This window comes from Candida margitis (genome assembly GCF_024628925.1).
Source record: "Candida margitis strain CBS 14175 chromosome Unknown scaffold26, whole genome shotgun sequence".
Classification (NCBI taxonomy): Eukaryota; Fungi; Ascomycota; class Pichiomycetes; order Serinales; family Debaryomycetaceae; genus Lodderomyces; species Lodderomyces margitis.
In genome coordinates, this window is record NW_026261750.1 from 114662 (window position 1) to 137268 (window position 22607).

The following is a 22607-nucleotide window of genomic DNA, read 5'->3' on the forward strand; positions in this document are numbered from 1 at the left end:
TAAATAACCCTTTCATGACACTTACATGAGGGGGGGACGTCTCTTTGGCACAGTAAAGTCAATAAATAAACCCTTGCTACCCAATCCAATCAGTTGAGAGCATAGTATTTAGATCACCCACTTGTGACAAATTCTGTGAAGCATGTAATTGAATTTCCATGTAAGATTAGTATTAATGCCTGTCCAAAGACTAAATTTTGCATAAAATCTCTCTACATTTCAAGTCTTTGTTACTGATCAGCATCATCTCTCTGTAATTAAGCCCTAAACTTCTCCTATAATAATGCCATTACTGTTGTAGAGACTTGCTATTGAAAGACTCTTTTGAGTAGAGTTAACAAACGCGCTCAACCGTTCTCCTGTCTCTCTTTCGCTCTCTGTCTCCACAACAGAAATTACATATTGTCTGTTTGTTTTGTCTGTTTATTTTGTTTAGAATGTGAATGTGAGAGGGTTTTTTGTTTTTCTTTTTTCCTTTTGTTTCTTCTTTTCTATAAATAGCAAAAACCCCGTAGCGTCCTCCCTCCCAATAAATCCCTCCCTTCAGACTCAAGCACAGTTGAATCGATGCAATACCCAATCAAAATGTCGACGCAAAATCGCTTACATAGCTCTTGTGTAGAATAAAGTTTTGCAAAGTGTTTAAGTTTGAACATAATTCACAAACAAACACATACACAACTCACCCACACAGCATACGATCGCACACCACGCATTCTCAAGCGCACACGCACACGCACACGTAATTTTTCTTTTTTTCTCTACTCGTCTCTTAGACTTTTATTATACCCAGATCAACAAAAAAATTAATAAAAAGATCTAATCTTGACTCTTTTTATTCCACCAAATTTCATACAATATAGAGACTAATTTATTGGCATAGTATATTGCATTGCATCTGCTACAACATAACTAGCCGCCGCCGCTCATTTCCTAACATTTAATCAACTTTTTTCACAACTCATTTACACAACAGATTCATCCATTAGCACGCAAGGAGACAAATGACAGAGGTAGAAACGAACCTGACGATCAACGCAGCTGCATACCAGCCAAGCAGCAGCAATACAACACCAACTACAAGTAATAATGGAAGCCACAGCAATTACATGACCCCGAGGACAAATGAACTGACAGTAGATCGCGATGATTTAAACGACTCGTCCCAAAATTATCACAGCCCCACGTATCATCAACGTGAAGTTTGCAAAAAATGTAACCAACAGATTATTGAAGGCCATGCGTATGAGTTGGGTGAAGATAGGTGGCATATCGACTGTTTTAAATGTTCCAAATGTGAGACTTCGCTAGGCTGCAATTCAAATTTTCTAGTTCTAGGTAACGGGAACCTAATTTGCTCCAACTGTTCATACAATTGTAAACAATGTGGAAGAAAAATCGATGATTTGGCAATTTTGACCGGTGACCAAGCCTATTGTTCAAGCTGTTTTAAATGCCGGTCATGTAAACGAAAAATTGAGGATTTACGATATGCAAGAACATCAAAAGGATTGTTTTGTATGGATTGCCATGAAAAATTAATGGCCAAAAAGAAAAAGTACGATGCTAAAAAGAGACAGTTGGCAACTTTACAGGAAAGACAAAGCCCTGCACCGAGTCTGAGTGGAGCTGAATCTAAGGCGCTTGAGGATTATCGCCGAGCATCAGCTAGCAGCTCAAGAAACAGTTTAATCCAATCATACATGACTAATACTTACAATAGTGAAAATAATAAGAGTGCCTCCACCACCAGCCTTTACAAACAAGGGGAGAACAACTCACAGTTGTCGATGAACTCAAACAAAAACAAATCTCTACCAAGGGCACCAAACACACAAAATACTTCAGCTAGTTCAAGTTCGATACCATCTAGTAGACAGAATTTGAGCCATGATAATTCACCAGCCAATCCAAACAATTATTCAATTCAGCAAACTCGCGAACTGTCAAGGGCTCCCGCCAATTCTTCATACAGTCAAACAGCGACACATGAAAAGCCCGGAAGGAAGTCTAATTCGAATGGAAATCCAAGTCCAGGGGCTGCTGTCTTTCTGCCAGAAAATGATTTTTCAATTGAGGAGGTGCAAAATAGCTCAGATTCTGATACAAATGAACCTGACACTATTGCACAAACCAAAGGCACATCTTTGAGAACAAAGACATCATCAAACATCAAAGGCCAACTTGAATCGCATTCTAGCCATAATTCACCTATCAATACAGCAAACTCCAAGAACCCAGACACACCAGCATCGCAACTACTGAACCCCGATAAATCCATTTATTTGGATTTTTCGGATTTTCCCTCTGACTACCCTGCCAGATCAGAACAACGCAAATATTCCAACAACAATCAGTTGGATGCGCCTGCTGACTTGAAATCTTCATCTGATAAACGCAGGGATGGAGAGAAACACCTAACTCCGCAAAATGTACCTCAAGAAGTTGCAGGCGATATGAAGAATAAGAACTTGTTGATTTTGTCACCGGGACAATTTCATGATCATGAGTTTCACAGCGCTACTATGGGCTCTCCGCTAATTGACTCTCCAGGTACTTTGCTCAGTAGAAGTTCGACTAATGACAATAAGTTGAAGGCACAGAGTTTAACTATAGAACAAGAACAACATTCAAATAGATCCCAATGTCCCTCACCATATGCCAAAGCAAACAGGCAAGCCAGGGTGGTGGAAATGAATGACGAGATACAAACGGATGCAGTGCCTGTTGACAGTGACATTGCAGCAAATCTGAATCTGAATCTGAATCTAACCTATACCACTCCTCAGCAACTGAGACACAGGAAGATGTCTGGATCAGGAAGCGGTACAGCTGCACCTATTGGTTCGTCGTTATCTTCGCCACCTCCAAAATTGCCGGTACCAGATACCCCTACAAGAAAGAGGGAGCGCTTACAGGGTTTGAAATTCGATGAATCTGTGGCTTATGGTTTAGGATTGGAAGGCATTACTTATAGTGATGACTCTGGAAAATTAGCCGTGGATCAAGAAAATGAACAACGGGAATATATGAGGCAAGTGCGCCAACAACAAGAGCAAGAAGAGAGGGGGATCCCTACTAATCTGTTGACTCCAGAACGAACAAAAGAAGAATTGAATAAACTTCGAAGCGATTATACACAAACTCCATTTTCAATAAACCAATCACCCCGAATTATCAGCAACCCTACACCTGCAGTTACCAATTTGGAACCGGAGAATGATGAAGAACAATCACAAGCGGAGCTGCCACTGCAGCCACAAAAGTTGTCACGGACCACGTCACTTATACGTAATTTGAAACACAAGCGTTCGGTATCGGGAGGAAACCAATCAAAATTCGGATTCTTCAAGTCTTCACCAAGAGAAGATGTCAACAAAGGACAGCATACTAGACACATTTCGGATAGCTCGATCGCAGGCAGTACTCTTGCTGGGCTTAATTCCATACACTCCCAATACTTTACCTCACCAGGTCAAAGTGAAAAGAATGGTGGTGTGGATAGATTTAAACCGCCTTATAGTCAAACACATGCAAGACTGACATCCGACTCAACCATGTTTTTCGATAATGATCCCTTTGACATAAAGGCGGTGAAAACTGAGGTGCAGAAGTTGGCGGCTGAAAAGCTAAATTTGGACTTGGACGTCAAAAAGTTGAAGCAGGACAAGTTGAGACTCGGTGACCAATTGAAATCAATACAACTGAACTTAACCGATGAGACTATCAAGTATGATAACTTGGTCGCAGAAATCAGAGATCTAGAAGAGAGGAAAGCTCTTTTGCTGCAACAAAATAAGGAATTGGAAAAACAGAATGAACAACTCGAAGTACAACAAAAGCAGCACCAGATGAGACAACAAACGACCTCATCTGGCTTGGATAGATTTGGCAGTAGCGAGTCAGATGCATTAGGTGATGACGTATCGACCAATTTTAGTACAGCTTCTACTGTTAGAGATGGTAAAAGTTTTGGGTATAACGATCACCAACAAAGTCATTACTCGCAGCAACAGCGCCAACAACCACAGCAGCAGCAGCAACAGCAACAGCCCTTGGCTGCACCCGAGGATGAGCAAACCCACAAGGCAACCAGATTGAAGTTTTGGCGAAGGGCTAAAACTGGAGCTCCTCATGTTGTGTCTACAAGGAATGACAATAATGGCAGTGGCAATAACTATGGTACCAACATTTCAGGCCCTTCTTTGCCTCATAGTACTTCTTCTCAAGCATTACGTGTACCTGTGTCAAGCAATGGAAATTCAACGGGTGGTGGTAGCAAATTCAGCCGATCAACATCGACCAACATACTTGATTCGTTTTTGAATACTGATTACAATGGTTCAAGTTCTAGTGTATTGCAATTGACAAAGTCAAAATCAAACTCAACTGCATCTTTGTTCAACACCACGTTACAGCAACGGGCCGAGTTTGAGAAAACCTCGGTTCCTTTGATTATATCGCGTTGTTTAATTGAAGTTGAAAAAAGAGGTTTGGAAGTTGAAGGGATATACCGTATATCTGGAGGTAACTCAGCTATTGTTGCCATTGAAAATGCATTTAGCAATTTGGGTCAAGATCCTGATGACAAACAATGGTCCAAGTTGAATGACTTGCTTGATGGCGACATACATTCTGTGACATCGGCACTTAAGAGGTATCTTCGTAAATTACCTGATCCAGTTATACCTATTGTTCACTACGATGAATTCATAAGAATTGCGCGTCTGCAAAACAGGGATTCACGATTAGATTCATTATCGTCATTGGTTGAGAAGTTACCCACGGCCAATAGGTCAGTGTTGTATGCACTTTGTCAGCATTTGCATAAAGTTGCCGAACTAAAAGAAGTGAATCGAATGGGAGTTAAAAATTTGAGCGTGGTGTTTGCCCCCACATTGGCCAGGGATGAAACTGGTGAAAGAGAAATGGTTGATATGGGTAGCAGAAATGATATGACTGAGTTGTTGTTGACTGAGTACAGCAAAGTATTTAGGCAGTTTTGAAGAAGCTAAAGGTGTATGTGGAAGAGCGTTGTATGTTTCTCGTTATATTTTAGACAAAGGACTGTTTTATTTTTGAATTTATCAAACTAAATTCACTATGTACATATGCATCTCTCTATAAATAATCGTCTCTCATTGTCTCCCTCCCCCACTTTCTCTTCCTGTTAATGTATATCCTTGATCTGTGGATTCAGAAACATTTCATACCTTCTATGACCCACTCGAAGTAAATGTTCAATAGTGCTAAATTGTTTTTTGGGCAATTTCTGATACTTTTCAAATTCTTCTCGTACGTAGCTTCTCCAATGTGATTGAGTCTCTTTAGGTTTGGTGTAGATACATCGTTGGCATTGGCGATAAAGATGTAGGACCTCTTTTTGTAATCCTGAAAGTCTTGCCATATTATTGGAGATCACTTAAAGTTCAATTTTTGAGTCGTTTTATTTCCCCTTCTCTTTTTTTTTCCTTTTCTGGAATGTTGCTTCAGGCAGGGTCAGTTTCAAATACCAGTATTGGCTTCGTTACGTGAATATACTATTTTTGCTTGTGTTACTGGTGATGTACTAGATAGACAAATATGTGTTGTGTGTATTCAACTATAAGCGTTAATAAAAGAAAAGCATGAAGAATTTAAAGAAGCAATAAGAAAGGGGACTTTTAACTTTGACGCAAAATCAGAGATCTGTGTGTCGCAGATTATGGTTTTGTGACAATGACTCAATTCAGGGCAAAAGAATAGAAGATTTTGTCATAGTTGACAAACTTTCTCCTTGTTGTTGCATATGTTGTATTGCATAGGAGCAAGTTGATGCCAATTTAGAGGTAAGAGCAAGGTGAAGTGGGGAGGGAAGAGGAGGCACAGTCAGTAATATCTTATCATGACTTTGTTAACACCTGGTTTATTTCGTCAATTGTTTCTTGGTGTTGATGTTGAGTCATGATTTAGCTTTCCCAGTGCGTAATACACTAAAGGCATTGTGAGTCTGCATTGATTGGAATCGGTATTCTAATTATGTAGAAGAATTTTTGGGTGCGGCAAATGACTCGAAAGTGAAGGAATAGTTTATTCCGATTATAAAACTGAGGTTCGAGCTTCCTTTTCTCAAACTCGTGATGTTTTATCCCCCACACTGGTATATTCAAATTCGTTGACTGTTTCATTCATTTGCAGAAGCTTAATAAGAGAATGTGGCTTAGGTTTAGAGCTACCCTCCGGTCTTCTCTCTCATACTGTTAAAAAGTGTACTACATTTTGATCTATCTGTTTGATCCACCCGCGACATATTAAGTATCCCTTTCAATTGGAGATAAATTCATTCTCTTCTTTTTATCTCTATTGATCTGTATTTTGATCTGCGTAGTGCTATGCTATGCTGTGCTACGTTGTGCTACGTTATACTACGTTCTGATTAGTTTGAAATGAAATTTTCTGACAAATCTTTCTCTCTCTCTCTCTCTCTCTTTCTACAAAATTCAGATCAAACGGCATTTTTTTTTTCAAAACCAAGCTTAATCTTATCAGGAACCAAGGCGGTAGTAGCAACAACTTGGTCGACTTATGAAAAGACTGCATTAGGTAGACAACCATATCAATCAATCGATTACAATCAGTCCATCACAGTTTTATTAAAGTATTTCCTTGTGAAAAAAAAAGAGCAAAAAACGACATAAAAGTCATTTAATTGAAATCACACACATTTACATCACCCGCAGCACACTTTTTTTCTTTTTTTTTCTACTTTATAAAGAGTCGACAACAAAAACAATAACGCAATATATATATATATACCCTGTGACAATTTCAAATTCATATCCCCCATTAAAATATCAAAAACTCCCATCACATCAGCATATCCATCTCGTTCCTTACATACATATATATCCCCATAGCATCCACCCATTCATAACACTAGTTCCTTTACATTTCCTGTCATCACCAAATGGCTCATGAATCCAACAAACGAAGTCAGCATCTACCTCAAATACCACAAGTTATGCAAGGCTTACAAGAGCACTCATTAAGTCTGTCTAATGGCAACAACATTCACGGGCATATAAACCTTAATACTACTCAACCATCATCAGCATTAAACTCACCAGGAACGCCACAGCACTTGCGCTACAACTCAAACAGTAGTAATGTTCGAACAAATATGCGCAAGGCTGCTTTTAATCATATGAGAACACCAACCCCATCATCTTATGAAATTCCATCCAGTCCGAAAGTGAATCACCAGAATATGCAATTTCCACAACAAAACCATTCTGATCTGTCTGATAGCAACCCCATTTTGGATCTGGTTGCTCATGATGCTGAAGCAAATGTGGGATCAAATCCACGTCCACATTCATTAAAGCTGCAACTGACACAACCTTTAGTACATAATCAACCAGTCAAGTCACAGCAACAGAGCTATTCTGAGCAACAGCAACAGAAACAACAGCTGGCACAACAATCACCCCGGCGCCAACAACTGCAACAACAGCAACAGCAGCCACAAGTGCAGCAGTCACAGCAATCACAATCACAGCAATCACAACAAAGAGCCATGTCAGATGAGGAACAGCAATTGGCAACAAAGTTGAAAGAAACTTATAAAAACATAGTCAACTATGAGGAAGTTGTACAAAAGAACTGCATAGAGATCACCATCAAAATCAACCAACTCACAGCCAACCCTAATCCAAGCATGGTGTATGGAAATCAACTCGTGAATCAAAATTTATCCAGCTCATTAAACTCGAATTCGTCAATGAATTTTAATCCAACAAGGACGTCCGAGCTACTGAATGACCTTTGGACGGTTTATCACCATAATATGACATTGTTAGACAACTACTATGATTTTTTGGTCACGTCACTAAAGCCATCATCCAATCAAACACAATTTAAAACTGGTAAAAATATTGTTGAATTATACAAAATCCCCAGAAGAATGTGGGTTTATGGAATCGTTGGGTTTTTAGAAGTTTTGAAAAACATTATGGGTATTTTTCAGGACCATGAGATTTGTGCCTGTTTCATTTCCCACTGCTTTAACATAATATCAAATTTGACCGATCCTATATTGGAGATGGAAGGTTGGTGGGCTGAAAAATTGGGAGATTTATCGAGGATGGCAATAGCATTGTATTCATCCAAATTCATTGATTGGAAAATTAGTGCAGAGTATTGGTATTCTGTTTCAATGAAGACACTTTATGGTCATGGAAAAATCCATTACCACATGTGCACCGTTCAACAAGATAATTTGGATGCCTTGGTTAATATCAGCAAGTCGGTCACTTGTCGAGATCCGTTTGTGCCCACTCAACACTATCTTAGATTAGTTGTTGAAAACATTTGTACCCAAAGAAACATTCTATCATTATTGGAGCTTCCTATTATTGATTTTATCAAGATTCACAAGGTGTTACTCAGCATTTATAATGGACGCAATAGTGAAGGTACCTCAGTGGAAAATATTCACGACTCACAATTACAATATGGTATAGATTTGGTAACGAGGTATGGATTAACTTTTGGTTCAGACTCAAATGGCTACAATTTTTTCACTAGAGAGATTTACAGCTCTGGTGGAATGACAATGAATGATCCGCAAGGAGGTCACCTGTATTATCAGAAATTACCGCCTCAGCACCCACTGCAAATACCTACTCAAATACCACCACAGCCACTCCAGGCGCCATCAGCTACAAATACTTTGGAAAAGATGAATTTCTGGTTCAATAAGGGTTCGTTGTTTGCCATTTCAAATATTAATCATTTGATTGGATTTGGCGATGCCAAAAATCCATTTGCCAAACTTTTTGAACTACCAGAGGCATTAAAAGAGAGAAAAGACAAGAAGGATAGAAAGAGGAAATCAAGAAGTATCTCTCAGTCGGAAGAAGTTATTCCTTCCAATGCGGGTAATAGTAGTGCTAGTGGCGGTGTCTCTGGGAGTGTCGCTGGCGGTCCCGCTTCTGGACTCAGCGGAGGCGGAATTGATGGACAATCGGTGGTTGCTGCACATTTGCACAACTATGATTGGTTTTACAGCTTGGAGTTTATCAACAAATCAGTGTTGGAACTATCAATGCGGATATTGAATCATTACTTGGTGGGACCAAAACAAGCATCAACTGGACACGTCATTGTGTGGTTGTATTTCCTAATCTGTGTTGGTGAAGGAGTCAAGAAGTACCCCGTGTCGCAGCCCATGTTCAACTGGTTGTTTAAAAACTTGTTTCCATGGGAATCATTTGTCAATTATTTGAATTCGTTATTGACCTTTGTTAAAAACAGTCCCAAATTGTGTGCATTATACACTCAGTATTTGCAGGTGCCCTATATTGCTTGGTTCTGTGAGAACGAATTTCTTCCTGAAGTTTGGAAATGTTGGGGCACTTTGTGGTTTGATTTTATTTCTGAAAAGGGCGATTACATAGATGTTGAAGAAGCGGGGATCAAGAATAGCAACTTATTTGATTTGCCCGTTAGCGGTACTTTCCCTGTTTTGAACATGCCAAGTGACTCTTTTGATCAGAAATCAAGAAACCAAATGGAAAATGATAATGATGAACGAATTGTTCGTATAATTTTATTAGCAAGAACATTAGCTGACGAGTACGACTTTGGATTGGTTAGAACAAACACGGACTTTAAATTTGAAGAAAACGTTTACAACAAGCCTATGACTGATCCTTTTGCCGAGCAATTTATCGATGATGATAGATTTACCAACAACAACTTTTGTCAGCCAATATCGCCTGAGAATTTAACCAATGAAACGCATCAGAATCTCACGCCTTTGCAGAAAGATGAGTTGTGGTTTGGTGGGTTAGATAGTCATCTTTACGAAGACGAGAATTTAGAGTTGGAGGATGATATCATTGAGGATGATGATGATGACGATGACGATGACGATGAAGATGTGGATGATGGAGATGAGGACAACGAGGATGACATTATAGATGATGATGAAGATATTGGATATGGCGATGAGAATGATTTGGAAAAGCACTATTCGGGCCTCAACCCTAACCACAGCTTTAGCCATCCAAGTGGTGGTGGCGGTGGTGCTACTGGTTCTGTTACCGCGGCTGCTGCTGCTGCTGCTGCTGGTGTTGGTGGAGACATGTTTTACAACGATGCATTCATTGGCACACCTACTGACCCCTTGGCTTTAGGAAATATAAATAATGACACTGAAGGAAACTTTGGTGACAAAATTGACAGCAACATCACCTACGTCACATTGGACACCAACATATGGCTTAAGCATTGTGGACGAATTTTCAAATGCGTGCGGAATGGCGTTTTAAAAATTACGATTCCATTGATTGTTTTTCAAGAACTACGGGCATTGAGAAAATCAGCTGAAGCTACTATAGCTGATGCTGCTACAAGGTCAGTGATTATTATTCGTGAGCTCTATCTTACACGAGAAATTGTGCCTTTAAGATTTGATGGTACAGTTGCTTCTGATATTAATGAAACAATTGAATTTGAGAATAATTCCAATTGGAGATCAAATGTTGACGAAACGATTCTACATGCAGTAAATGAACATGATGAAATGGGTAAACGATTGATGAAGGGCCTCAATATGAAGTTGTCGCCATTTACAAAGTCATCTCCGTCGATATCAAACAATGAAGACTTGCATCATTACTATGGAAGCCCACTCAATCCTCAACCACAGGGGCAGGGACACTATGACCATTATTCACAAGAGGACCATGGACAAAATCTCCCCTATGGAAACAGACACCATCACAACTCGTCATACTGCAAGAAGGACGCACCGATCTTGAATTCGCGTATGGCCAAGTTATTCAAGTATTGTATATTGATTACTGATGATCGTAATATGAGATTACGCGCCAAGACAATTGGATTGTCTTCGTTCCAAAGTAAATGGCTATTTAGTCAATTAGAGACAGTGTTTGCCGATAGATGTATAGATTAAAATGCATATACATTTATACAGTAGTCTCGGAGATAGTCTAGAACCCTTGTATGTTTCATCTTTTTATTTTTTTTCTTCTTTTTCAGTTTGGTTGTCAAGTGCGGACAAAACACGAGCCAAAATAGAATTCACCAAAAAGGGAAAAAAGTTTGGCGCGTTGTGTTTTAAAATAAAAAGAAATGAAAGAGTCGGTGTACACTTAACCTCCAAGAGAAAGGGATTTTCCATACCTGCAAAGATGCTAGCTGGAATATGACACGCTACTCGTTACTAGTTGATGTAGTTATGGCACAGTAATAGCAACCTCTCTTTGAGTGAGAACCTTATTGTATTGAAAACTAGTCTAAAGTTCATCACCAATGACGTAAATACATCCTTTTGACTTATATGCAATGACGTCGCTCACCTTCACAGCTTCTCGGAAGAGGCTGGTTGTATGGCCTGATATGAGATTATTCTATCCCAAAGTGGTCCCAGTTTGGGATTTTCACAGAGAAAACAGTGAAATGTAACACAAAAGCAATATATTAAAGACGTGTGCTGCTGGTTGCAACAACCGAAAAAGAATATTGTTATTCAAAGAAAATAATAATTAAGCACCATAACATTATATTATTATAATCAAGTACTAAATAATAAGGGGTGGGGTGGTGGTAAAAACTATAATAAACAACATCTCAATTAGTTTTTTTGACAGAACTAACGTCATTTAATAACAGTATAGTTTTGCAGTCTATTTCCTTTTCCCTTTGCTTGACGCGTGGAATTGTGGAATATACGAAATAAAACAGGAGCGCTATATTCACTACAAAGACCATGTCAGGGGAGCTGTAATTGCAATTTCTTTTACAGACGTGAATGTGGTGGTTTTTTACCAATGCTATAACCAAAAGGAGTATTATTATTATTATTATTATTATTATTATTATTCTGCAACGCTTTATTGTGTTGTTTTTGTTTTTGTTTTTCTTTTTTTGCAAATAGACGTACCTGATTTTCCCATTATTGCACCATTATTCTGAAACGAAATTAACAAAAAAAATATATGGAACAATGACAAGACCTTTTTTCCTCTCCTCCCCCTTATACATTATGAAATTGTATATAAAGAGGAGCTAGGTTCTTGAAAGATGGGTTTTTTGCCCCCAAATGCTTTTGATATAATCCAAACCACTGACACTCATTTAATAGTATCTCACCCTATACGATCCTTAGCACTTACAATCCCACACACTCCTTTCACTCACTATTTTACGTTCATTCTTTAAAGTCCAAAAGCCATATCCATTTATTATGAAGTTCTCAACAGTTTTATTTGCTGCTTTGCTTTCCCTTAGCAGTGCAGCTCCAGCGCCAGAAGTACACACCGTTTTTATAACTGCATATACCACTGTAGTTGTTGACCAAAGTGGTGTTACTCATACCCCAACTATAGCCACCACAGAGACTGCTGATGTTACTGCTGCTACCCAACAACAACAGCAACAACAACAATTTTCATCTGCCAATGACGACCAGTCACCTGCCGCTGCTGCAACTTCAACTTCGCCAGCAAAACAACAAACAACTTTGACCAGCCAGACCATTCCATCATCCTCAGCCCAACTAGGACAAGGAACTTCGCCATCCTCTACCTCCTCACAAACACTGTCAGCATCATCATCATCATCAGAACCATCGGGAGCTATCCAATCGGGAGAAGGAACCTACTACAGCACCGGCTTAGGTGCATGTGGTAAAACTAGCCAGGATACCGACTATATCATTGCCATCTCACATGAGATGTACGATGCTCACAATGTTGGCAATAATCCAAACAACAACCCATTGTGCGGTAAAAAGATCAGAGCCTATTATGAAGGAAACTCAGTTGATGTCACTGTCGTTGACCGTTGTGAAGGTTGCTCTTATAACGATCTCGATTTTTCTCCATCGGCATTTTCTCAATTGGCTGACCAGAGTTTAGGTAGAATTGATATCACTTGGGAATGGTTGTAAGAAAGTTTATAGTTAAGAGAAAAATAGACAAGTCTTACTACTAAAAGTTTTGATTTCGTGTCGCAAGTTTTCAATTTGCAACAATCACTTGTTCTCTTTTATACTTTGCAAATTCTATAATAATTCTCTATCTAAAATATAAAAGTCTATTTCTATAATGATTTATAAGCAGAGTCTTAGAATATCCAATTCATGTAACTCTTCCATCTGCTCTTATTTTCAGCTTCACTGCTCTCCTCAAATTGTGCATTGAATTCGGCCTCATGAGCCTCGATTTCATCAAGACCGGTTGTCAAATCAGCATCAATGGGTTTAATAAACTTGGTCTTCTTTACCAACTTCCAGACAATGAAAACTGCTAACGAGACAAAAATCATGACATAACTAAACAAGAAATCGTCAACTGACCACCTACCTGGCAAAAACACTTGGTATCCCAAACATCCAATAATACACCAGTATATGAATGTGGTGAAATAGATGGAATATGGCTGGAACCAAGATCTATAGGTGAATTTCGTCCGATCAATTCCTTGTGCTTTTACTGCATGGTAAAATCCAATATAAGTGAAGCCCATGAATCCGTAGTTGAGAATTTGTGCACCAGTAACCAAATTGAACATGAAGTTCAAAGCTTTGGTTCCGGAACTTCCCAATTGTAACAACGACAATAAGGCGAAACAGCATGATAAAATGACGCAATAGATGGGGATACCTTTCTTGGTACAGATTTTGAAGAATTTAGGAACAAATCCCTTTTTGGCTAAGTTGTACAAACATCTTGAGGATGTATAAGTATATGAACAACCAGCTGAAAATGCCGCAGTTAGCACAACTGCATTGACAATGTGCGGTAGCACCAGAATTCCCATGTTTTGCATAGCGACAACATATGGCGAAGAAGCAGCATTTGAACTATCAGATGTCAACGAAACGTACTTGGGATCATTGTAGGCAATCAAAATGGAAACTGATAAAGCACCACCAAGGTAAAATGCCACCAAACGGTACAACACAGTCCTAAAAGCAATGGCCATGTTAGCTCTAGGATTAACACATTCACCAGCTGTCATACTTACGTATTCACTACCAACACAAGTGAAGGAACTTGATAATCTAAGCGAAGCCAAAAATCCTTGAAATCGGCCCAAACTCCCCGTTGCATACTTCATTCCAATGGGACCACCCGCAACATGCCAATTTCTGAAACCAAAAGCGTCATGTTGAGGGTTCCCACCACACATGGTAATCAATGTGAAAAACAATAACCCAATACAAAGCGTCAATTTAGCCAACGAAAACCAAAACTCGCATTCACCAAACACACGAACTGCATACATATTGATAATGGCGTATATGACAATTTGAATAACAAAAGTGATTGCTGGCGAGTAATCATCACGCCAAAAATGGATTATATTATTGACAGCAGTAATTTCAGTGGGGATATAAAGACTCTGCATTGCCCAAAAATTGACCGAAGCGGCCGCTTCAAAAGCAGGATCAATTACACGACCTGCCATATTCAAAAATGGCGAATCTACTGGCATGTACAGCACCATTTCTCCCGTGGCAGTAGTTAGCAAAAGAACCAACAATGTCGATATGCTATATGATAGGAGTAGACCTAGTGGTCCACCATTAACTAAACCCGTAGTACCAATGGTAACAAATAAACCAGTACCTATAGAGCCACCAATGGCTATTAGTTGCAAATGCCTGTTGTACAATGTCCTCTTGGTTGAACCGGGACCATCTACACTAGAAGCTTTGTCAGTGTTGACACTACTTGAATCAGTAAATAATTCTTGCTCTTCATTTGATCTTTTGTTGATAACCTTTTCGTTAAGGGAGTTTGAGTCGCTGTTGTTGTCAACGACATTCTGTTTTTCATCTCTTTTAAACCACATGTTGAGTAAAGTTTATCATGTGTGTTGTTTTGACGTATTGTATTGAATGTGTAAGGAAAAGGAAGGGAGGGGAAAGAGTGTTTCTGTAGGTGGTGTGTAGTTTAAAAATAAAAGAGTGGACTAAACAAGAAAATTGTATTCTACAAAAGCTCAAATATTTGGGAAAAAGCTGTTTAATTTATTTGGTTTGGATTTTGATATATTTTGAAGTTTTTCCTCGTTTGTGTACATTTCTTTATTAGAAAAAAATAAAAAAAAAAAAGAAAAAGATTTGATGAAAATTTTTTTACATACTACGTAATAGCTTTGTTTATAGTGGATCTCTCCCTTTACGTAATAGGAATAGTAGATATATACCCATTGACAGTTTAAGATTTGCTTTCATTAAGCTGTCTACAATGTTGCCAGCTTTTTGGCGTGATGTTCTGCTACTGTTGGTTTACTGCTCTCGATTAATAAGACAGAAGTTGATGAATTTGAAGAGTACAATACAGTATGCTCTCTCTCTGAGTTGTTGTTTTGGTCATTCGTGAACTCATAACAATAAAGGTGAAAAGATCCATGAACTGCTTCTTGTATTGTTGGAACTTTCGATAGCGCCAAAAGTGCATCCATGGAACAATATGCCAAAAAAAGAAAAGAAAAAAACGAAAATCCGGGGTTACACAAAGCTGATATAGCTCAAACTAAAAAAGAAAATAAAAGAAATAAAAGAAACAGATTTATGATTCATGATTTAGCTGCTGAGAAAACCTATAATAGGAGTGGAGAGGTGAGAAGTGTTGCTTAGTCTTGCTTTTATAGCTTATGAAGTAGCTTTAATTATTAATGTAGTATCCCACTACCTGTCTCTTTAAGTGCTCTTTTTGCAACTAAATCATTTGAAAACTTTTCGTCTATGACGTAATTGATTTCTACATTTTTACGTTAGTTCGACTACTTTACTTCTGCTAAACGATGGTGGTTTATTTCTTTCTTATTTTTTTATATAGTAGTAAACATCCCTATGTATTTATGTACACGTATAGAAATACTTGTACTCTGCCACCACTCCTAACTATATTGATTACCCATTAGACTCTACTATAGCTTCAACCTCTCTCTCTGTCTACTTTGTGTTTTATTGTTGTTGTTTACTCTTTTTCTTAGCCTACCATACATCGCGCGATTGTGATTTTCGGATTCCAGTCCAACTCCGTGTGTAACATTAATACTTTTTTTTTTCTTTTTTTTTTGTTTTTACATCGAGAAGGTCACGAGATGTCAATTATGATATACACAAGAGTGAATTAGGGAGCCTTTTCACTCAGATTATGCAAAATTAAGATCAGGAGATCGAAACGAATCTATCAAGACCCATTATGCCAAGGTTATCTTAAGTTAGATTTTGATATATTTTAAATTTTCTTTTTTTCCTGATGTAAAATTCTTTTCACTTTTCTCTAAAAAGTAAGCGGTTGGCAATATTTAACACTTCTGCATGAAAGATTAAGAATAGACAGACCCTAAACTAAATGAAGTCATAGGTTGTTAATCCTCAGTCGGCTTTGGTTTTCTGAGCACGTTTACACTACTATGTATCAAAAGTATTCGCATCTTCATCCTCTATCAGGTAATCTAGTTCTCAATGTGAAAATGGTGATGTTATTGTTTGGCCTTGCATATTTGACTCTTATTACACTACTTCTATTAATGCATTGTTATAATTGCTAACCAAAAAAAGGGTAGCAAATGCCGCTTCGCCACTCTCCACACGACTTTTGTTGCACCTCACACGACACCAGCAAAGCCTATGTACTCATCATTAGTAAGATTAAAATAATTAATGCCCATTTTGTGATTGGATTTGATGAATTCACTTTAAGTGATTACGACGGAGTTAAGTTTCTTAACCTTCTGGGATTAGCGACTTGGTGAACACCGAATTCAGATTCAAAGGTTGTGTTAATGTTGTTGTTATTTAGATCACCATTGAAGAAACAGACTCATGGTAGGAGCCTCAGGAGTAATAGGTTTAGATATACAACAGTTAAACGGCAAGGCACTTGTGTCTAATTTAAGGGGCATCACAAACCTCAATTTGAATTAAGCTTTGTTCTCAAGAAAGATAAGGCTACCAGAATCTGGAAAATTTAATTATTCCAGGTACATAATTTGATCCCTCCCAAATCAAAGCACATCCAGTCCAAATTAGAGTAGCATCATCCCATTCCAACCATCTCTATATCTCATGATACACAAAATAGAGAAATATCAAAAGCAAAAAAATAAAAAGTAAAAAAGAAAATATGCTCCCAGACAGGGAATTGAACCCTGGTCTACCATGCGACAAACGGTAATTCTAGCCACTAAACTATCTGGGACGATTTTGTTCAATAAGTGATGTTGGTTTTTTAAGTCAGCAATTTTTTAATCATGTTTTGTCCTTTTTCCCTATTAAATGTCTCTCTGTTTCCAAATTCAAAAGCTTTACAACACCAAAGCCTACTTGGATGAGATCGAGTTATGAAAAATCAAGTGCAGGTGTATGGAAACATAGTCTACCAACTTTGTGACCTTGTTTGTAATTTAGTCTACAATCAGATACTTTTTAGCGTAATGAAAGACGTCGGAGAACAAGGTTAAATGATCACCCCGGTGTCTACTAAAAAGCAGTGCACGCATAAATAAAAGTTTATCTTTCGTTTTGTAACCCTCAAGCTTCCAGAATTTGTTTTTCTCAAATGGGTTTCTTTTTTAATTTTGCAATAAATTCCCACCAAATTGCTGCGAAAAACCTACAATAAAATATTTTAACCTTCATAATTAACTTTTATTAAACTAGTATATATTATTACCCAAACCTTTTATAGCAATAAATACCCAAAAAACAAAGCTACCCTAATAGCAACCAAAATTGCGACAAACTTTATCTCTATTTCAAGTTGGTGAAATCAATTTCACCTTCTCTTTCTCCATGGCAATGAGCATCAGCACCACAGGTACAAGAGTCCTTCTCACGCTTACCACAAGGGCACGCATCTGATGCTGCTGGTGTTATATTCTCTTGAGCAGATTTTTCACAAACACAATGGTTTGCAGGATGGGCTCCACAAGAGCAAGTTGCTTTTTGAGCGCAGACACAATGAGAAGCAGTACAGGCAGACATTATAAGAAGTGATGTTTTGTTTGTTTGTTTGTTTGTTTGAAGTAATAAAGAGGAGGAGTGAAAAGAAAGAGGGAATCATGGGCTATTTATATATTAAAATTTTGGTTTCTTTTTAAAGTTTTTTTGCAGTCATTTTTGCAACGATTTTAGATTGCATGATGTGACTTACAAATTCTTTTTTTTTTCTTTTTTGTGAGCAATGAACGGGCCAATCAAATTACAACAATTTGTCATCATACACAAATAAGCACAGAAAGGCCCTCTAATTCATGATTTAGTATTGACTGAGTTACGTTATCGTTTCAGCTCGAATAGGAATCTTTCAAGGAAGCGATGCACATTTTTACTGTGCTTGGCATAAGAGGCTGCTGCACGTGGCAACCGATAAGAAAATGTTTTCAAATTGCACTATTGAGGTAATTAGATAAAACCGAAAGGCTTCCACATTTGTAGCCCAAAGATGACAAGATAAGGCAACACTCATCGCAATGAACGCATGTCTGCTTTTCAGATATTACACTGTAAACTTATCAACAGCTATTATAATACATTAACAGAACTAAATCTACCTAAAACTAAGACAATCAACTTTTGTCTTCCTTTATCAATATTTTTCTTTAGAAAGATTCCTCCAACGCTTTTGAAAAGGACCCAAATCACCAGTCAAGGTTTCCGTAACTTCTCTTGTTCCACCTTGGGTGATATCAGCAGTGACTTCATGTAACACTTCTTTGACATCTGCATGATCACCAGCATTAGAACCATCATCGTCATCTTTCAACTTCGAGATACCCTCAGCATAAATTTGAGAGATCGATCGTGAATGGTCGCTCTTGTCTTCGTTATAAGTAGGGTTGACATCTGACTCGCGTGTACGTCTCCGTGATTTATCTAAAAAGACGTTTTCCTCTTCAAGTGTTTCGCGACGATCACTTGATCTTTTTGGCGTAACTCTTCTTTTGCTTGAACTCCCCACAGGCGGCGTTTGCGACCTTTTCCTTCCGCTCTTTAATTCGATGGTGTTCAATTCGGGTAACACCTCTTCACTTGATTCACTGTCTACAACTCCAGCGGGGCTTTTTTGACTTGTTTCACTCTCTAATTTCGGTGGTTGCAAATCGTTGTCACCCTCATCAACTTCAAGGACTGCTAGTGGCGTATTGGTCAATGAGTTACTATACCGCGATGCAGAATACTTGGGAGTGTTTGGGAATCTTTGTAAATGGCCCTCATGATCAGAACTCGGCCCTGGTGTATGTTGACTATGAATTCTTGAAGCTTCGCTTCCAATTTCAGACTGCAACACCGGGGGTTCAGGCAATGTCGGTGAAGAGTTGAGAATGTTTTCAATTGCTGAGCTTCTTCTTGCAATTGGAGTTCTCTGCTTGCGAGGAGATATCGAGATCCTATGAAAGGCATCAAGAGACTGACGTATTATTTGAACTCTGGTTGGCGAAGCTTTCAGATGACGCCTCGTTGGTGACAACCTCGTATCATGAGACGTGGGTGGTTCTAAATTGATGCTATCGGGTAATTTTGCCATCTTTGGTGCTGCCGCAAATCTCGATCTCTGTTGTTGTGTTTGACCTCTTTGTGGTGTGGAGGCTGACAATTGTCTATCAGGATTGTGCTGCTCTGTTGACCAGGTAGCCGTATCTTCGTCTACAACATGCTTCAAATCGGGTCGCTTCATATCCAATGACGTAAACGTCTTTGGTTGCTGTTCATTGATTCCCTCTTCTTCCACCTCACTTAAAAAGTTGGAGCTTGATTGCATTTCATTTATTGGTGTTTCAAAACTGTTCAACACAACATTGGCTGATTGCTCAAAGAATTTCTTCCAAAATCCAGAATTATGCCACACCTTCCAGCTCTCGACTCCATAATCTTGGATAACCGGCTTCAACTTGTCATTTATAATCGCGTTTGCTCGTGAGATATTCTTGTCTATATCTTGAAGAACCAAAGTGGTGTCCTGGTCCAACTGCTCCAAAACTTTCCTTGCATTGTAGTCTTCCAGTGATGCAGCGCCCGACTTCCTCCTCGATGTCGGAGGTGCAATTGATAGCCTCTTCATGGTGTTTAGTTCAAACTCTGTCTTATTTTTGTCAGTTTGTTTTCATTTTCGGACACATTCGCGATAAAAATTCGCAACATTTTGTCGCGTTGTACACGACCTATCCTTCTTTGAGCTACCACTTCTCCACCAATATCATCACCGACAAATCTGCAAACGAAGTTTACTTCCTTGCTCCCCAGTGCTCTTCACATAGCAACATCTTTTTCAGGCTCACCACTACGCTCGGTTATGGGAAATATCATGTCGGTATCTTTTGCTCCAGAGTGCACGCCAGCCAAAAATGCTTATGACGACTGTTTCAACAAGTGGTACACTGAGAAATTCTTGAAAGGCAAATCGATTGAAAACGAGTGTACCGAGTTCTGGGACACTTACATTACCTGTATCAATGCCAACTTGGCCAAGCAAGGGATAAAGCCGATGCTAGATAAGGCTAGAGAGGATCAGCCTTTTAGCCACGAAGAGATACAGGAAAGCTTAAAAGAGCTGGAGAAGTGAAGCTGGAGGGGATAATATAGGCAATCGAATAATGGAATAGAGGGTAAATCTGTAAATAGGTATATATATATATATATATATATATATATATAATGGAATAAAAAATATAGGGTTGTGCTAATTTCTTCACATGTATAAACTTTTCTAAAGCTTCTCAAAGTTTACGAAAATGGAAAAACAATTATTCTTTTGCTAAACCATCGTTGCAATATGTTGGTTGAAGAGGTCCCCAAAACAAGTGGCGCAAATGCCTCAACGATATATTTTAGTTCATCTATAAACCTCACAGCTAGGCTGATGGGAGGGAGCAGGCAATCGCAAAACGAGGGTGGCGAAGGACCGCCTAATAAAAAGGGGAGAACGAAAGTCAATTATAACCTTAATCAATTATTCAATGCACAAACACAAGGCAATAATGAGAGCAAAACTAGTGGCCCCTCAAAGTCAGTTCAGCAAATTCAGTTGGAAAAGTTGGTACAAAAGAGATTGGTGGAGTTGAATCAGGAATCTTCTACCAAGGGGTTCGAGTTGCCTAAAAATTTCGCCTACACAAGTATCCACTCCAACAGGGATAACCGAAGTGGTTCACAAAAATCGAGACAGGGCAATACTCCATCTACAAAGAGGATATTGGCAGCTCGAAGAAATTTGAATCTGTACTATGAAGAAGAGAGAAACTTGATTTCAATTAATACGATTCTCTCATCAAATTTCCAATTTATTGACATCATTGATGGAAACAAAACTGTGGAAAGATCAAGACCACGGGCAAAGCTTTGCTGTATTTGTGGCTCCAAGTCGAATTACTCGAGATGCCCCCTTTGTGGTTTGTACTACTGTACTGTAAAGTGCAACAAATTGCATCAGGAGCTGAGATGTGCATAACATATTTATCCCCTATATCCATCAGGAACCTGCTTGTTGATTTTTTTTTTGATTTTTTTGAAGTTGTTTCTTCTTTTACAAAGCATGCCATTATCTTTTATACCATGAAGCTCTTCTTGATGATGTTGTTTCTATCGCTATGTCATTCATTTGAACAATCGTCCACCTCCAAGGATTACGTTAAACTAGTGCAGTTTGCAAATTTGGCCTCAGTGGCGTACTGCGTGACAAAGGGGCTTTCTACAGGTGTCTTGGGGGATCCGGATACACATTGTCCATTGAACGCATGCAAGAACTCGATTCTACAGGATGTCGAGATTGTGCGAATTTTTGATTTTAATAGATTGAATGAGGTTGGGACGGGATTTTACGCTTTGGACCATCGACGAAAGACTATTATATTGGTGTTTAGAGGATCGGCATCACGGCGTGATTGGGTTACCGATTTGAACTTTTTTCCAATAAAGTACACGCCAATTGTCTATGACAAGGATTTCAAGGATGGCGAGCCATATATCCAAATGGAATGCAAAGATTGTAAAGTGCACCGTGGGTTTTATAATTTCCTCAAGGATAATTCAGGCGCAATTATCAGCGCTGGAATCAAGATGAAGGAGGAATACCCCAATTACCAATTTTTGATTGCTGGGCATTCTCTAGGTGCCGCGTTCACTGTGATGAGTGGAATTGAATTTATGTTGTTGGGATACGACCCATTGGTTGTCACATTTGGCGGACCCAGAGTGGGTAATCAAGAATTTGCTGATTTCATTGACACAATTTTTGACTCTGAAGAGGTTGCAAAGGAAATTGAAACCAGTCATGACTTTTCTCGAGGATTTATAAGAGTTGTTCACAGACATGATATTATACCGTCCTTGCCTCCTACGCTAGCGCATGCTGGCTACGAATACTTTATAAATAAACGAAATTTGCCACATGAAGAATCAGATGTGGACAGAAGGGGCTTGGACCATAGTGGCTTTTTTGGCAAGCGAGACGTTACTCTTGAAACAAGGGGCTTGAAGAATCTCAACATCAAACCATCTACGTTTTGGCCGAACAAGTTGGGCAAATTTGAGCATACCCATTACTTTCGAAAAATTACAAGTTGCCAGCACTAGGCAA

General features: G+C 38.7%; 8 protein-coding genes across 8 annotated transcripts; 5 read left to right on the forward strand and 3 right to left on the reverse strand. All coding sequences in view use genetic code 12, as the record gives it.

The window, feature by feature from the left end:
• Positions 1-1004: 1004 nt before the first annotated feature.
• On the forward strand, positions 1005-5006 carry RGA2 (Rga2p; the record flags this gene model as incomplete). The annotated part of the gene is made up of 1 exon (XM_051818307.1): positions 1005-5006. One exon carries the CDS (start codon positions 1005-1007, stop codon positions 5004-5006), a length of 4002 nt encoding a protein of 1333 aa, XP_051673508.1.
• A 1940-nt stretch (positions 5007-6946) lies between these two features.
• On the forward strand, positions 6947-10960 carry CANMA_000907 (uncharacterized protein; the record flags this gene model as incomplete). Its single annotated transcript, XM_051818308.1, has 1 exon — positions 6947-10960. The coding sequence occupies one exon, from the start codon at positions 6947-6949 to the stop codon at positions 10958-10960; it is 4014 nt and encodes a 1337-aa protein (XP_051673509.1).
• A 1293-nt stretch (positions 10961-12253) lies between these two features.
• Positions 12254-12958, forward strand: DAG7 (Dag7p; the record flags this gene model as incomplete). The annotated part of the gene is made up of 1 exon (XM_051818309.1): positions 12254-12958. The coding sequence occupies one exon, from the start codon at positions 12254-12256 to the stop codon at positions 12956-12958; it is 705 nt and encodes a 234-aa protein (XP_051673510.1).
• Positions 12959-13134: 176 nt separating this feature from the next.
• Positions 13135-14868, reverse strand: AGP2 (Agp2p; the record flags this gene model as incomplete). Its single annotated transcript, XM_051818310.1, has 1 exon — positions 13135-14868. One exon carries the CDS (start codon positions 14866-14868, stop codon positions 13135-13137), a length of 1734 nt encoding a protein of 577 aa, XP_051673511.1.
• A 2914-nt stretch (positions 14869-17782) lies between these two features.
• On the reverse strand, positions 17783-18016 carry CRD2 (Crd2p; the record flags this gene model as incomplete). The annotated part of the gene is made up of 1 exon (XM_051818312.1): positions 17783-18016. The coding sequence occupies one exon, from the start codon at positions 18014-18016 to the stop codon at positions 17783-17785; it is 234 nt and encodes a 77-aa protein (XP_051673512.1).
• Positions 18017-18620: 604 nt separating this feature from the next.
• ASK1 (Ask1p) lies at positions 18621-20093 on the reverse strand (the record flags this gene model as incomplete). Its single annotated transcript, XM_051818313.1, has 1 exon — positions 18621-20093. One exon carries the CDS (start codon positions 20091-20093, stop codon positions 18621-18623), a length of 1473 nt encoding a protein of 490 aa, XP_051673513.1.
• Positions 20094-20336: 243 nt separating this feature from the next.
• CANMA_000912 (uncharacterized protein) lies at positions 20337-20594 on the forward strand (the record flags this gene model as incomplete). Its single annotated transcript, XM_051818314.1, has 1 exon — positions 20337-20594. The coding sequence occupies one exon, from the start codon at positions 20337-20339 to the stop codon at positions 20592-20594; it is 258 nt and encodes an 85-aa protein (XP_051673514.1).
• Positions 20595-20804: 210 nt separating this feature from the next.
• Positions 20805-22603, forward strand: CANMA_000913 (lipase family protein; the record flags this gene model as incomplete). Its single annotated transcript, XM_051818315.1, has 2 exons — positions 20805-21375; positions 21669-22603. 2 exons carry the CDS (start codon positions 20805-20807, stop codon positions 22601-22603), a joined length of 1506 nt encoding a protein of 501 aa, XP_051673515.1.
• Positions 22604-22607: the final 4 nt, after the last annotated feature.